Below are 16238 nucleotides of genomic sequence, written 5' to 3' on the forward strand. Positions count from 1 at the left end.
GAACTTGTATGAATCAAATTGATAAGGCTGTCCCTGATGAGCAAGACAAGGACGACGGCGACAGTGGCAAGGAAAAACTCCCTGGGATGGCAGTAGGAAGAAACCTTGAGAGAAACCAGACTCGACAGGGAACCCATCCTCATTTGGGTGAAAACAGATAGCAGGGATTGATCTGCAGTCATACTGTGTTAGGAGGCTGGAAGTTCAGTATAACAGAAGATGTGTTTAAATTAATATGGATTCCAGTTCGTTATTGAAGGCTCAGGTACTGTAGACTATAGGAAACACCAGTCCTGAACTATCGAGCAACTGCAGTCATGACTCCTCAGTGAACAGCTGTCAGTATCGGCCGAGGCCAGAATCCTTTTCGTGGAAAAGTGGAACCGTCCCCAGTCACCACACGCATCCCAGGCAGACCTCACAGGGCATCCATGTGACAAGATCTCCAGCCAGAAGCAAGACACCAGGACGAGTCAGACCGCTCCAGAAGGGCAGAGGGGGTCTGGATCACTGGCAGCTCAGGAGCGACATGTATAGCTCGACAGAGAGAAAGGGATAGGACAGGGAGAGGGAAAGAAGAGACAGGGAGAGGGAAAGCACATGACTAGACCTTGCAGTCACATGACTACCATGACGTCAGTCACAACAGCAGACAGCTACTGTTAGGCTACTATGTATTTCGAGTCCAAATAAATAAGCAAAAGATTATTTGATAATTATCTAATGCTTTGTCTCATAGATAAACAAGTAACTTAGCAAGTGATAGCTTCAGTTCTGCAGATTATTTTCAAATGCAGTATGATGTGGTGGACTTATTCAAAAGAGAAATATTGTAAGAAAACTGATGTAGATGGTAATAAGAATATTAACTTGGAAATGTTTCATTTGTTATCATAAAACGAATGCTTTAGACAGTTTACAAATACAATATGTGTTTTCTCCTGAATTTGTTGCCGCTTGCTACTTAGCAATAGCGTTGGCTCATTTGGTGCTTCTGGTAAATGAGATGATGCTATGGAATATGCACTGCTTTACGCTTTCTAATCAATTGGCAACTAACTGCTCTCTGTTTTATGCTTTAAATTGCATGCTGGATGCAGGGTGATTGTTTTAAATGGTGCTTTTAAATTTTATGCTACTCCTAAATGGAAGTACAATCCTTTGTTTCACACTGCAAGTAGTGCCGTTGTTCAGGGGTTGTAGAATGATTTGGGATTCTGCACTGTGTTATAAATTAGTCAGCTCTGTAGTCCACGTTAGTTGTAAAATACAGTCCGGACAGTTTAGAGGCATTTCAGAATGACTTACAGTGCTGTGGAAAAGTATTTGGCCTCTTCCTGAGTTTTTCTTGTTTTTCTGTCAGACTTACTGTATATGACTGAGATCATCAAACAAATGTTTTATGTTACTCAAAGATAACCTGAGTAAATACAAAATGTGTTTTTTTAAATAATGATTTTTAAGATAAAAATCTGTGCAAACCTACCTGGCCCTATGTGAAAAAGTAATCATAACTGGTTGTGCCACAGCTTGGCAGCAACAACTGCAATCAAGCATTTTGATAACTGTCGTTCACATGGCTGTGAAAGAAAGGTAAAAAAAAAAAATCAGGGCAAATACTTTTTTAAAGCACTGTAAAAGCAATTACTAAGGAGACAATGTGTTGTTAAAGAAGACATTAATAACATTATAAGATGGCTTTTCTAGCTGAAAGTGCTTTAGTGACTGGTTTTGTACAGTACTGTATGTTGGTTTCAGGATCTGGTACTGTAACTAACATACCTTTTTTTTTTGCTGTCCAGAAATGGACGGGACCATGACGGACAGATGTCATGGTGTTAGATGCAAGAGTTCTATGGGAGAAAAAAAAAAAAATCAGATTTTGCTGTTATTTTGAAATACTCTGGCTTTATAAGATAAGAAACACTATGGTGATTGTGGTGGTGGAAACTGATCTGTTTGAGCATTGTACAGATGAAGAGGTGAGAGCTGGAAAGACTAAAAGACTAAAGTGCTGCTGCATCACTCTCTTTAGGTAGAGGTAAAACAAGAGCAAAATCCAACTGGTGTCACCATTAGCAGTGCTTAACCAAAGTGAAAATAAACCAAGTCTCACTTTACAATTACTCAGTTATTCAGGATAGACTTTTTCTTTAATAGCTAATGCGCTTTATCCCATATCCTTTATGTGCTCCTCATGTGACAATAAATACACAGTTTTGATTTACACTGCATCACTCAACTAATCTTGTCCACCACGTGTCCTTAATCCGCCATGTGAGCTTAATTGAGTTTCAGTAGCAGAAATCCCATGGACAGACCTTATCTCTTATCATGCTGATACTAATGCTGGGATTTTAGGCTCCAGCAGATTAGCGTAATCTGGTTGTTTAGTTGAGTAATCTGTGAAGAGTCTGGTGTTGCTGTGCATCTCTGTCATGGGGCAAGTTTTTTTGTTTAATGGTCAGTGGAACAGAATTTGCATCTCATTTTAGTGACAGTGGGCCAAACATCTGGTCTTCTTTTAGCATGTTTGCTCTAATTTTCCTCCTCAGAGATGACTGAGTCTTCAAAGATTCTTTGTATGCCTAAGAACAAAATACATGGTGGTGTCAATGCAAATAGAAAATCTCTAAAATGTGGGAATGAAGCTGATTATTACAATAATTTGAAAATAGGAAATGCTAGAATTTTACAAAATTCAATAAATGTATGTGCATAATTGAAGTACATAAGTTTGTCAATGTACAGGTTGGGTGGAAAGTAACTAGGATTAAAAATTTGGTCAAAAGTCCATATTTCTTATACAAATTTATTAAAATAAATGTACTTTATTACATAGAAAAATGAAAGCATAATCTTAAATTTCAATGTAGGGATTGGCGGCATCAACTAGTTTCCCCAAACGGCCAGGAATTAATTGTACAGTCTTTTACAGAAGGTCATTTGGGATTCATGGAGAACCTCCTGAATACGTGTCTCCAAGTCCTCTAGAACGTTGGCTGGGACGTTGCTGACCTCTTTAATGGCCTACAAGATGTCCACATCTCATTCTATTAGATTTTTTCCTGATGGGCTGCGCAAAGGAGAAGGTGTACAAGACAAAGCCTTGCACACTGGATGACTTGGAGGCAGTACATGTGCATGTACAATTTGTTTAAAAACATTTGTAATAGAAACATGAATTAATTACCAATTTTCTAAGGCCTAGTTACTTTTCACCCAGCTTCTATGCTGTACATTTTCAGGAATTCATCCAATTAGTTGAGTTTTCTATTGAAGTCAAATTATATGTAAACTGTACCAACTCAAGAGGTGGATTTTCATTACCGGACATTTCTTGTGTAGATGTTGACCTTTTATGAAAAAGCTTCCCAGCAGAAATTTATGGTTATCAAATCATTGCAGTAACATTAATTTGGCAATGTTGTAGACGTTGGTACGATATTAATATTGGGTTGTTACTAAAATGCATTAAAACTAATTCCCGCCTACATCTGTAGACCTGGTCAGATTTTTATACATCAAATTTGTTCATGAAAGTAAAAGCTCAGTGTCTCCCTCATGTCCACACTACTTTTGGAGACTCTCTTGTCCCTGTTCTTTCTGAAAGCCAGACCAGTAAAGGAGTAATGAATAATGTAAGGTACCCATCTCCATCCAACCTGCCAGAATAGCGTATTAGCACTGTAGCACACATGACGAATAATGGAGAGGAAATAAAGATAGTGGATGGTGAGAAAGTGCCAAGCCTCGTCAAAATAACCTGCCTCAGTACTCATCTCTCGCACACCCCCACAAAAGAACAGACTCACACAGCTATTGTATACAGATTTTATTTCTCCAACTACCTTAATACAAGTACGTCTTTTTAGTTTATATTTAATACCTGTGCCTTAGTGCAAGTAAACCAAGACTGTAAATTAAAGCTCTTTTTGTCTCTCTTTTTGTCTGTCTTTCTTCATGCAGGTCTTGAAGCCTGTAATGACTCAGGATGTCACTCAGAGTCTGGGCAACAGGAGGCTCATCAGCTTTTCCCTGTCAGGTAGGTTAATTTAAAGACCTTTTTTTCCTTTTATTTAACAATTAAGAAAATTATTTTTGTTAATCCTAAATTAAAAAAATAAATTATATTTAAAGTAATAATCATGTACAAGGAATACCCACTCAAACCAGGACTTCTGATTGTAGGAAATAACAGACCACAGTCACAGTACCAGTCAAAAGTTTGGACAAACCTTTTAATTCAGTGTTTTTGTTTTATTGATTTATTTCCTACATTCACGAACAATATTGGAGATGTAAAAAACTGTAAAATAACACATATGGAATTATTTGTTAATAAGTCAGTTGTTATTTTAAGACATAAAGGTCAGCCTTCCTGTAACAGTTCTTGCAAGAAAAGTATTGTTGAGTGCATTTGCGAAACCCATCAAGCACCATGATGAAACTGGCTCTCATGAATCCCATCCCAGGAAAACAAGACCAAAACTTAATTCTGCTTCAGATAGGACATTTATTTAGAGTTACCAGCCTCAAAAATCACCAATTAACAAACAGCACCTCAGAATAGAGCATTCATGAATGTTTTACAGAGTGTAAGTAGCATTTCAATATCAGCTGTTCACTGGGGATTATTGTATATTCTGGTTGCGTTCAGCATTGTTTTACAAATGAAAACCAAGAAAGACCATGGAATTAGAAGGTGTCCAAACTTTTGACAAGTACTGTATTTCTCTATACAATCCTTTGCTATATGCATTAGCAGATTAGAGAGGGCATAGATGTTTCCTGGCAAATTGAGAGTGGATCAATTTGCAATGAACATTAGCAAAGAAGGACACAAGTGGCCCTCTTGACACAAAGCTTAAGTGATCTCGCAAAACGCTATCACAGTAGAACAAAAGTAACTTAAACAGCCGCAAGTGATATTTTTACTAGCTACAGTACAAATAACATTCCCACAATTCTACTAGACATTTCTCGATTAGGCATTCCAACTAAACTGATCCCATAAGATGTTTACAGCATTTAATCAGAACATAACTAAGGCATTTAATCTGCCAACAAAATATAACAAAAGTTGTTGGTTTTTCCCCTAAATTAAATAAAATAAAATTAATAGATGACAACCAAGAAGAACTCGCATCGTGTCATGGGAACAGTATTTGTGTTCTGCTATTCTTTCTAATGAAGCAACAATCTTAGAAATGCATACAGTATTGCTCCTACAATTTTTTAATAGGAGAAGAGTAATGCAGGATCTTTACAGCTCCTTAGGAACACTAAACTTCTTATTGTCCTTCCTACGCCTATTTGAAAACTCATCATGTTACATAATTGTAACCCTATGTGGGTGCAAACATATAGAATAGTCTGGACAAATCTTTTAATTCCTCTTCCGGTTGATAATTCCATCCAATTGGGCATGTCTTTTAGTTGGGGTGTTTTTTTCTGATTGGGGTATTATTTCGATTATTAGTGGAATACAGTGGAACCTCAGATTATGAGCATAACTCATTCCAGAAGCGGGCTCGTATTCCAAAACACTAGCACACACACACTGGCCTTTACAGAACCCCTCCCACCCCCTCCTCCAAATCTTTGCTCGTCTTGCAGAACACTCGTAAACCATGTTACTCGTAATCCAAGGTTTCACTGTATTAGGGTCCATAGGAACAGAGGTACTGTAAGGAAGACTGGTATGTGTGTGGTGGTTTAGGAAAACCAATCCAGCCTTAATTTAAAGCAAAGAACCCAAAGAATAAAAGAGTTGTGACAATTAAGATTTTTTGTTTATACAGTAATATGCAGTACACTTTAGCTTTGATTACAGAGCACAGTGTGGTGGAGAGCAGAGAGAGCTCTTTCACAGTTTGAATCCTGGAATATGCCTGTGCCATCAGGGAAACAACTACAAAGAAAAAACTCCACTGATGTGATACCCTGGTCAGTCAGTACATTCATTTCATCAGCTGACTTTAAGTTATTGCCACATTTTGTTGCTGAGCTTAGACCTGACCAACTAAAGCAACCGCAGATCATAACACTGCCTGCAGAGTCTTGTAGTGGTCACCACGCATGATCGCTTCATGTGCTTCCCTTCTTACTCTGATGCTCTGGAATTGGGTCAGTCTGAACTCATCAGACCTCATGACCTTTTTCTATTGATCTAAAGTCCAATCTTTATGCTCCATAGCAAATTGAAGCCTTTTTTCCTGATTAGTCGACTCATAAGTGGTTTTCTTATAGTCACAGTTGTTCAGTCCCAATCATCTGAGTTTCCATGACATTGTGTGTTTAGAAATGCTGTTACGTTTACTATTAAACATAGCTGTAGTTTTTAGTGATGTATGCTACAGTATCAGGGAGCATGATCACAGTAAAGTGATTTCGACTTATGTTTTTTTGTTTGACTGTCCCAGGGTTTAATAAAGTGTCTAAGAGCTCCTAATCTAATTTGCTTAAATATCAAATTTCCTTAGTTGTTTTCTTTGCTTGATGAAGGCCAACAATTTGACTCTTCGGAAATGGGGACTTTTTGTGGCCGGGAAGTATAATATACTGTAGGAACTATGGGATTATTTACCTTTTTCATTTGCGCTGCCTTGATCTATCTATATCCAGGGGTTATATTTTATGAAGAGAAAAGCATCAGACACACATAGCCTTACCATCTTCTGCTCTCTGGTTAATGTCAGACATCCAGGCAGTGGGTTTGAAGAAGGGGATGTTCTTCAATCCTGATCCATATTTGAAGATTGCAATCCACCCTGGAAAGCACAGCATCTTCCCTGCTCTCCCCCATCATGGTCAAGAGAAGAGATCTGGTATCATCTGTAACACCATTAACCCTGTCTGGAAGAGAGAGGTTAGCCCTCATCTCATTTTTTACTCCATTATAACCACGTGCATCACGCAATATACTGTGTACACACACATTACTGGAAGCTGTAACAGCAGTCTGGGGTATATAATGGCACAACAATGTACAGGCTGAACAATTTGTCAAGATACTTGGATTTCCATCAGTGTTTGATGTGCCTTTTATGTCGGTACGTTTGTTTTGTAGTGCACTGAGTCCTGACATCAGACTGTTTCATTTCTGGTTTGTTGTCTTTGATTGTGCTTTGCTTTCAGCTTTTCAAACAAAAGTGCTGCTTTCAACAGTTCAACTATTTTGTCAGTCTGATTTATGTCTCAGTGTATTCTAACACAGGAAGCAAAGAATGGAAGTGCTCTGATCTTTTATATATATACTGTTTATAAGAGCTCCAGCTTTTGACCTGAACAATTTTTCAATTATGACATTTAAAACATAAAATTAGTAGACATTATTGTTATGGCTGCTCACACACTCAGAGACTCACAGACACATTAACCATAAAACTCTCTTACTGTAACGTTAAACAGAAGCGCGGTTTAAAAGCAGTCTACAAACATTTCACTCACCTTGCAATCTGTTCCCATAGGACGGCATGTAAAATGGGACTACCCAAGTGTAAAAAGCAGCCTGAGGGGAGTCTAACATAATAGAGTCACAGCATTTTATAACTAAAGTAAGCCTCCTGTCATTTACCTGTCATCAGGGCAATTTTGAGAAAACTGATTTATGAGGTTAACATGGTATGTACTGATCTATCAGTATCAATTCCAGGTGTTTCCCAGCCGTAAGAATGTAGGTATGATCCATTAGAACACACAAATATGTTATCCTGAACGTAAAAAACGACAGGCAAAGTTGACTGCATTCTTAACCCGGACACGTATTTACTAAGCGTCTCAGAGTAGGAAATCGCTCCTAAGTGGAAAGAAATTCTTAGTATGACGCCAATTTGGTCCCACTTTTACGAGTAGAAGTAAGAGCTATTTATCAAAATTCTTATAATAGAAAATCACTGCTATCTTCACCTAAATGTTGGAGAGCTCTGGAGGTGTCCTAACCAGTTAAGAGTAGCAAGGAAATGGCGATCAGTCAGAGCCGCGCGTGGAGAAGAGAAGTTTTAGTAACACTGAGTGACATAGAGCTCATAAAAAAAACATTGGGACAAAAATGAAATACTTGTTGTTGTTTTTTTTTTAACATTGCATGCGGTCCATTAATGAACATGTCATAAGCTGTCCATTCTACAGGTGCCTGATACTGTGCGGTTTTTAGTAACAGTGAAGATGCATCTTTAAAATAGTGAGACACCCAACAGTGTTGGAAATAATAAATTAAATTCTGCTGTTACAGCAGCGCAGATCATGTGCAGATTCATACATTTTCCCATTAGGCGAGAAGAAATCAATGAAAAAACTGTCTACATTCATGGAGTCGTGGGTATGATTCATGGCTCACACATTAAAATAATTCTATTTATATAAATAAACTACTGTTTTTTTTTGTTTTTTTTTAGATTTTCTGCTATAAGCAGCAGTTCATCAATTCATTAACACAGCGTACCCCCGTGTTTCACATTCTTTAGGGGTTTTTGCGGCAAACTGACAGGCGGCATTCATGCTTCATCAATTTGCTTCCACCCACTTTGTATCCTCAGAGGTAAGAGTAGGGCAGAATTTAGCTGTAACTAATGCTCTACATTTTACTTCCTCCTCCGTAAGCTAAACGCTCTTTCCTTTCTCCGGTTTAAACGTTCTCGCTGTCGTAAAAAAAATAACCGTTGCTCGCTTTCCACATCGCAGTCGTACTCCTCGCTGAAAAAAGAGTACAGTAGGTTACTCTGAAGTAGGAAGATTTTCAGTCCTAAATAAACTTCGATCCTGATTCCTACAAGTGATTCTGAGATGCCTAGTAAATATGAGCCCTAATCTTAAGCAAAAACAAGAACGACTACGAGAACAAGTAGGATATTAGGAAACTACTATACAATAATTGGGGCACTGAGGTCGAGACCAGTACATGTGTCCATAAGTGAGTGAGTTTTTTCTGGGTTCCTGGATGCGATCAGCTACATCACATACAATGAAAATATTCATTTGCTGAAACTGGATAGTCACGATTTAGTCCTTGCTTCTCTTTGCTCATAAAATGGCCAGATCTTCTACAGTACATGGATACGTGGATGTGCCATATTCCTGTGCAAATACTGCAATGCAATTCTTCTCTTACATACTTTCCTGTTGTGAAACCTATTTATAATCTAGAATCTATTAAAGATTAAAGAAAGAAAATATTTTTGTCCGGCAGCTAGAAAGTTTTAAGCATCCATGAAATACACAACTTACAGAGTTAGGCAGTAAGAACACCATGAGTGTGAAATATGGCTTCATCTCAGACTCAGTGCATGGTCGATCATGCACAAATCCCCCCCAGCGTGGCATGTGATCTCGAGCCTGATGCTTTTCTCAGAGATAATGGAACCATTATGAGCCTTAGGAACCCTGGTGACTTGAGCCTAACCTGATGTGCACGGCCACTGGGGATTTACTCACAGTACTTTTCTGGTTAAGGCTGATTCTGTGTATTGTTTCACACTGTCCAGAGCTAAAGCCCAAATTGAAGTGATATTCGATTTTAGCCCTTACATATAATACCCATCAATAGCTTAGCTATGAAACTGTTAGAGTTGAGCAGTGAATTATACCATGAGGTCATGATGATGGTATGGGAATGTCATGGGGAAAATCATTACAGAACGGATAGGCAATCGAATTCATGGTTTGTAATTTCAAAGTCAATAATAAGCAACTGGGCCAGTGCTGAATTGCTCAAAAATGAGAAAACACTAAATGTACAGTTCTGCCGTCTGTCTTGTTGTGTAATACTTTTATTGTATAGTATACCTTCATTATATCTACTTTTACAAGGGTAAGTCGTATGAAAAAAAATTAAACCTGCAATATAGACTCACTGGAAACTTTAATAGATACCTGTTCAACTGCTCGTTACCACAAATATCCAATCAGTCAATCACATGGCAGCAATTTAATGCATTTAGGCATGTAGACATGGTCATGACGATCTAACCGAGCATTAGAATGGGGAAAAAAGATCATTTAAAGTACTTTAAACGTGGCATGGTTGTTGGTCCCAAAGGGATGGTCTGAGTATTTCCAAAACTGCTCATCTAGTGGGATTTTCATTCACAACCATCTCTAGGATTTACATTAAAGGGTGAGAAAATATCCAGAAGAAACGTTTAGTGAGAGGCAATATTCTGGACAAAAATGCCTTGTTGATGGCAGAGCTCGGAGGAGCCAGAATCATTTAAATTACAAATATGCCGAAGAGTATCTCTGAATGCACAACATGTTAAACATTGGTGTACAGTAGATGGGCTGCAGCAGAAGATCTCACGGGGTGACACTCCTGTCAGTTAAAAAGGAAACTTAGGCCACAATTCGCATGGACATGCACCAAAATTGGACAAGAGAAGATTGGAGATATCTTGGTCTGATTTCTTGATCTCAGTTTCTGCTGCGACATTCAGGATTTTGCGTAAACAACATGAAAGCTTGGATCTATCCAACATTGTAACAACGCTTCAATGTATCTCAATCTCTTTAATGCAGGTAACATGGCATTTTAGAAAGCTAAAATCATCTCAAAATAGGTTCTTGAATTTGGCAATGAGTTCACTGTACTCACATGGCCTTCACAGTCACCAGATCTTAGTTCAATAGAGCACTTTTGGAATTAGTGTTGCACTGTACATTAAATGCGTTTAGTGAATTTTTCGGTGAATGGTGAACTAAACGGTTTAGCTTTCAACTAAATAATTTGAATGTGAGCATCTGTAAAATGCAGGGTGAGGAACATAAGCAAAAAATACACAGTTTGTTCTCATATTGCTAATACAGACATCATGCACACTGGTAGCAGCTCCCTGAGGCAAATCATCTAGAAGATCCTGGAAATCGATGTTTTGAGAGTGAGCCAGCGTGCAAGAGAGAAAGAAAGAGAATACTGATTTGTCTTATGCTATGTGAACGGTCCTTAGTGGGTGGGGCGGTAAATTTAACCTCTCTGTCTCTCTGTATCAGTACAGTTGAGTCTCATGCAGGATTGTGGCTGAGTTGTCTAAAAAGCAAAACTACTAACATATTTTACTCAAAAATCCAGTAAAATGTACTCCGCCTGTAAAACTAAGCAGTGACAATGGTGACGGTTCTGTTCGCAAACCATGGTGGGTTTAATAAGTGTAAAAGACATCTTAAGGTGAGTTTAACAGTCTTGTTTGTTTATTACCTGGTTAAATTTTTAACCCCATTATTGAGTTATTGAGTAGAGAATAGAGTACAGTAGGTGGAATATCTGCTAACATCTGCTAATGTAATACACTTGGTGCATCCAGCAGCATTATTTTTATTTATTTTATTTTTTTTTGCAATTATGCTCAGTGCAAGAGACTTGGGGATTGAGCACAGAGCAGCTTGTTAATAAAAAAGCAACTAATTAACCCGAACTGATTCATATTTTTGGGCTCTGAACAAACATAGAATGGGTGGGAAATAGACAATGATAAATGATAATAGAGTAAATAATCCATGTTCACTAAGCCAAGACTGCAATAATGCTGATGACATGAAACAGATGTGTCAGCGAAGCAGACTGGGAAAAAAAATCCCCTCAGATGGAAAATCTGCTGGGTGTTTCACTCTGTATATTTACCTGACACAACTGCATGTGCGGTGGGGGTGTAGTGGTTAGCGCTGTACCTTGCACCTTCAGGGTCCGAGTTTGATTCCTGCCTCAGGCCTCTGCATTAAGTTTGTATGTTCTTCTCGTGCTTGGTGGGTTTCCTCTGGGAACTCCGGTTTACTCCCCCAGCTCACAGATATGCAGGTTAGGCTAATTGGTGTTACCAAATGAGCTTGTGAGTGTTTGTATGTGGAGTTGTGCCCTGCGATCGATTGGCACCATGTTCGGCGTGTACCCCACGGTGTTCCCTAAGTCTCCTGGGATAGGCCCCATGCTCCCGTGTCCCTGTTTATAGGATAAAGCTCTATAGACGATGACAACGATGATGACTGATGATGATGTTGCACTTGTACTACAAAGAAGGCTTGGGTCCAAAAGACAAGACCTTATATCAATGCTTTTTTAGTCTTGGAAAGCTGTAGCATTTTCAACACCAGTCAGAGAAGTTACAGAAATCTGGATATGGGTTTTATCTCTGTACAAACCTGTGACATAAAAAAGAAACCTGGAGATCAAACAGAGGGGAAGAAGATGTTTTTATTTTTCCATGTATACAGCACAATAAAAATCTTTTCTTTTTATATCTCAGCTTGAGAGGAAGTTATGGTCAGAGTTCAGGATCAGCCATGATAGAGCCCCTGGAGTAGACCAGGTTAAAAAGACTTGTTCAAGGACTCAACTGTGGCAGCTTAATGGTGCTGGGATTGAAACCCTGACCTTCTGGTCACTAACCTACATTCAACCACTAAGCCACCACTAGACCTTCCTGTTCGGGGTAACAAAGGATGCCTCAGCCCAAATTCTTCATAAAAAGAAACAACTCCTTTTTTTAAATATGAAAGCACCTTCAGTACTCACAGTACGTAGTTTTAATTCTCTTTTGTTCCTGCTACCTTTCCTGTCTCCATGTGTTTATCTCTCAGACCCTGTGGGTGGGGAAAGTGCAGGGGAGGGGAAGCTTTATGCTAGAATGTAAAAGTTGCAGCAAAGCGTGACTGTGACGCAGTAAAACGGATCTCCTCTATGGTGAGACTGTAAATCGTGTTTCCTCTCCCTCACCAGCGATTGATCGGACCGAGCTTGCGGTTCTGCATATTGCTGCATCCTCTGCTTTTCTTTCCTGCCGGACAGTCCAGTGATCAAAAGCAGGAAGAACAAAGGCGCCTTAAATGTTCCATTACAATGTTGTTCCTAATATGCTTGAGAGGACCTTCCATTCGTTTTTGTTTAATTAATGCCATCTAAATCCATTTCTAACCCAAACCTGAGTATCCAAAGGCTACTTAGGTTTTCAATTTTTAACTGTGGGGACATGTAGACCTCACCAAGATATAAAAACATAATGCCCTCCAGGTTGAATACAATTTTTTACCTTGATTCTGCAGTGCTGCCTGTTCAGAGCCAACATCATGTAGGTTAGTGGATATTCTTTAATGATTTTGTCAAATAAAACGAGGTAGGGATAATTAGGAGAGGGTTGGTGTTCAATGAAGAAAGGGCATATTTAGCATTTCCCACACCAAGCCTTATTGCTTCACTGTTTCATCACCCTTTCAACTGTTCTGAATAATACATTGAAAAGGCATTGATGTTTGATTCTCTGCTGCATGCTTTTAACCACCATGCATTTTCAAAAAGCCTAATTTACATACTTAAAACTTCATCATGTAGATGCAGAGCTTGAGTCATTGAGACAATACCAATTTATGCAATTAGCATTCCTGCTGTTTTTATACTGTATAGCATATACCATAAAAGGGCCACCAAGGCTACACTTGTGTTATAAGCCACATTGTTCAATTAAGATTTTTTTGGTCAGATCAGATTTGCATGTGCGCCTGTGATGGGCGTGCGGCCAAATCTAATATCGCTTCTTGCTCACTAACTACAGTAGGCGGCCTCACCCTCACACGAAATTAGGCACGGCTGGTGAGCCATCTACGTTAATGATCCTGGGCTTCTCCAGTGTAGCTCGGGGCTGGTTGGGATACTGGACTTTACTAAGTGGTGTGTGCGACGCGTGCGCTACAATGCGGAAAAGCGCCAAGCAAACGGGGCAATGAAGCCCCAGGGACTTCAAAAAGCCGAGTACGCCTTTGATCTCCACGATGAAGTCAGCCGTGAGCTCACTGCCGGAGCTCCTGCAGCTCTTTATTCTGTGACCCTGCCACCGAGGAGGAAAAGGCCGCAAGGAGGTACGCGTCACGGCCCCTGTTCCGAGCCAGGGAAGCCGGGGAAGCTGCCTGAGTCAGCACGAGTGAACTATCTTTGCACACACCGATCTATCTTTGTTGAGCCATCTGGGTTAAAAGGCATTATATTTGTGAGACCACTCTTTAATTTTAAACAATGGCTGTGAATTTAGCAAAAATATGCTTGGAATTTTGCTCTGGATGACTGCAAGCAGGTAGTTGGCTGCATTTTATGACGTCCAGAAGAAGGAAGAAAGCCAGACACCTGTCTTTACAGTGCCTGGCAAAAGTATTCATACCCCTTAAACTGTTTCATATTTTGTCACGTTACAACCACAACGTAAATGTACAGGTTGTCCCCTACTTACGAACGGGGTCAAATCCAGGAGCATGTTCATAAGTCAGACAAAGTGTCATACACCTATGACACAAATATACAATATAAAGTGAAAATTTCAAAAGTCTAATAATTTGTTCTACAAACTAAAAATATTTATATAAAAATAATTAATAATGGGACCTCCGAGTGGCGCAGTGGTAAAATGCTCGCCCTATCATCCAGGGAGCGCTGGCTCGAACCCCTGTTGATGCTGTTTTCCTCTCACAGCCGGAGGCACGGAGAGAGATGATTGGCCAAGCTCTCTCAGGGGGGGAGGGATGAGAGGTACTCGCGCTCCTACATTAATCACGGCTCTACAGCCAATCAGGGGCGTCTGTGAGCTCGCGCACGCGGAAGGAGCGGCTAGCACTTTCCTCCGAGTGTGTTACTCCGCCCCTAGCGGTGTGTGAGCGAGCAGTTCGAAAAGATGCGGTCGGCTGACGTCACGTGATTCGGAGGAAACACGTGATAGTCTTCGTCCTCCCGGCTGAATGGTAGTAGTAGCCTTAATGTGGGAGCTCCCTAGTGACGGGGAGGAATTGGACACAACTAAATTAGGGAGAAAATTGGAAGAAAAAAAAAAAAAAAAAAAATATATATATATATATATATATATATATATATATATAAAAAAGAAAAATGATTAATAATATAAAGTAAAAATCAAAGTAAAAATTAAACTGCCCTTTACCTTTGTTAGGAATTACCTCCGTCAGGAGAGGATGAGGAGAAGGCGGGAGGTTATTGTGTAGGAGCATTTTTACACAGATTTATAACTCAAATGTTTGCAAGTCTGGGACTAGCTGTATTTTATTGGGATTTCATGTACTAGACCAACATGAAGTGGCACATAATTGTGAAGTGGAATGAAAATTATATAATTTTTTTTATTAGATAAAAGAAATCTGACAGATTGTAGTGTGCCTGTTGTATTCAGCCCACTTAACACTGATACCCCTAATTAAAATCCAGTGGGACTAATCGCCTTTAGAGCAGTTCAGTGTGAGTGCCGTGCAGTATGATACCTGTTAATACATAATTCTGTGTTCATTGTACCATTATTATGCCAGGGTACTGGGCTTCTGAACAGGGATGTGTGAGAGGAGGTAGCACAGACAATTATTGTCAATTATTAAAAAAAAAAGTCTTTAGAATCTGCAAAAGATTTCTTAAACTTTGTTTATAAGTATAACTGTACAGCAGACCTTAAAACACAATTGGTAATGATAGAAAAATAATACTACAGTATCATTACCAACCTCTAGAAACTTTCTTATGCTTTTAATGTGTAAATGATGAGGACAGTGCTGTGATGCTGGGTCCGGTCCATAGGACAGCATTTTACATCCCCAAAATTATAGCTACATTACAAAGAATCCCATATATATTATTTTATCTTCTGGTGAAGTGTAATTGGATCTGGATATATAATAGGCAGAAAAGAGTCTGATTCTCAGCCCTGAATACATTTATAGCATTCCTTTTAATGGCCACACACACAACACTGTCTTTAAAACCTCTCTAGATGAAATGAGAGTTGAGTGCTATGACATTGATTAGTTTGCTTGGAAGCATCAGAAAGCCCAGGTTTGTTTTGGTTGTTTAATTGTCATAATTATTTTCGGCAAATAGCTATCATGACATGCAGTATATAGAGAGAACATTTAGATATTTTACACCAAAGGACCAAAAATTGGTGGACACCTGAACATCACACCAATACAGTACATGTGCCTTTTCCAAACTGTCACCGCAGAGTTGAAGCTCACCATTGTTTTTTTTGTTTTTTTTGGAAACTATAAAGACTTAAGTATTTATGAACCATTGCACCAACGAACCATTAAAGAAATCCCAAAGAACATTGAACCTCATCCAGCAACACCAGATGCCACAAGCATTCTTATCCATCCCAATCTGTTCTTAACCAGGTGGGCTGAATTATGGATTCCATGTGATTTTACATTTGGAGGTGCATAGAATAAGCAGATGCATGTAAAACTGTAGCAAAGATAATTCCATCTGA

General features: G+C 39.1%; 1 protein-coding gene across 5 annotated transcripts in view; it reads left to right on the top strand.

The window, feature by feature from the left end:
* The window catches only part of LOC128520391 (E3 ubiquitin-protein ligase HECW1), a 97001-nt gene that overhangs the window by 30552 nt on the left and 50211 nt on the right, over nt 1–16238 (top strand). For all 5 annotated transcript variants that reach the window (XM_053494611.1, XM_053494614.1, XM_053494610.1 and 2 more), the window contains 2 exons: nt 3970–4045; nt 6702–6871. In XM_053494611.1, coding sequence (XP_053350586.1) covers nt 3970–4045; nt 6702–6871 — 246 coding nt within the window. The remainder of the gene's footprint in view (nt 1–3969; nt 4046–6701; nt 6872–16238) is intronic.

This window comes from Clarias gariepinus, chromosome 4 (assembly GCF_024256425.1).
Source record: "Clarias gariepinus isolate MV-2021 ecotype Netherlands chromosome 4, CGAR_prim_01v2, whole genome shotgun sequence".
NCBI lineage: Eukaryota > Metazoa > Chordata > Actinopteri > Siluriformes > Clariidae > Clarias > Clarias gariepinus.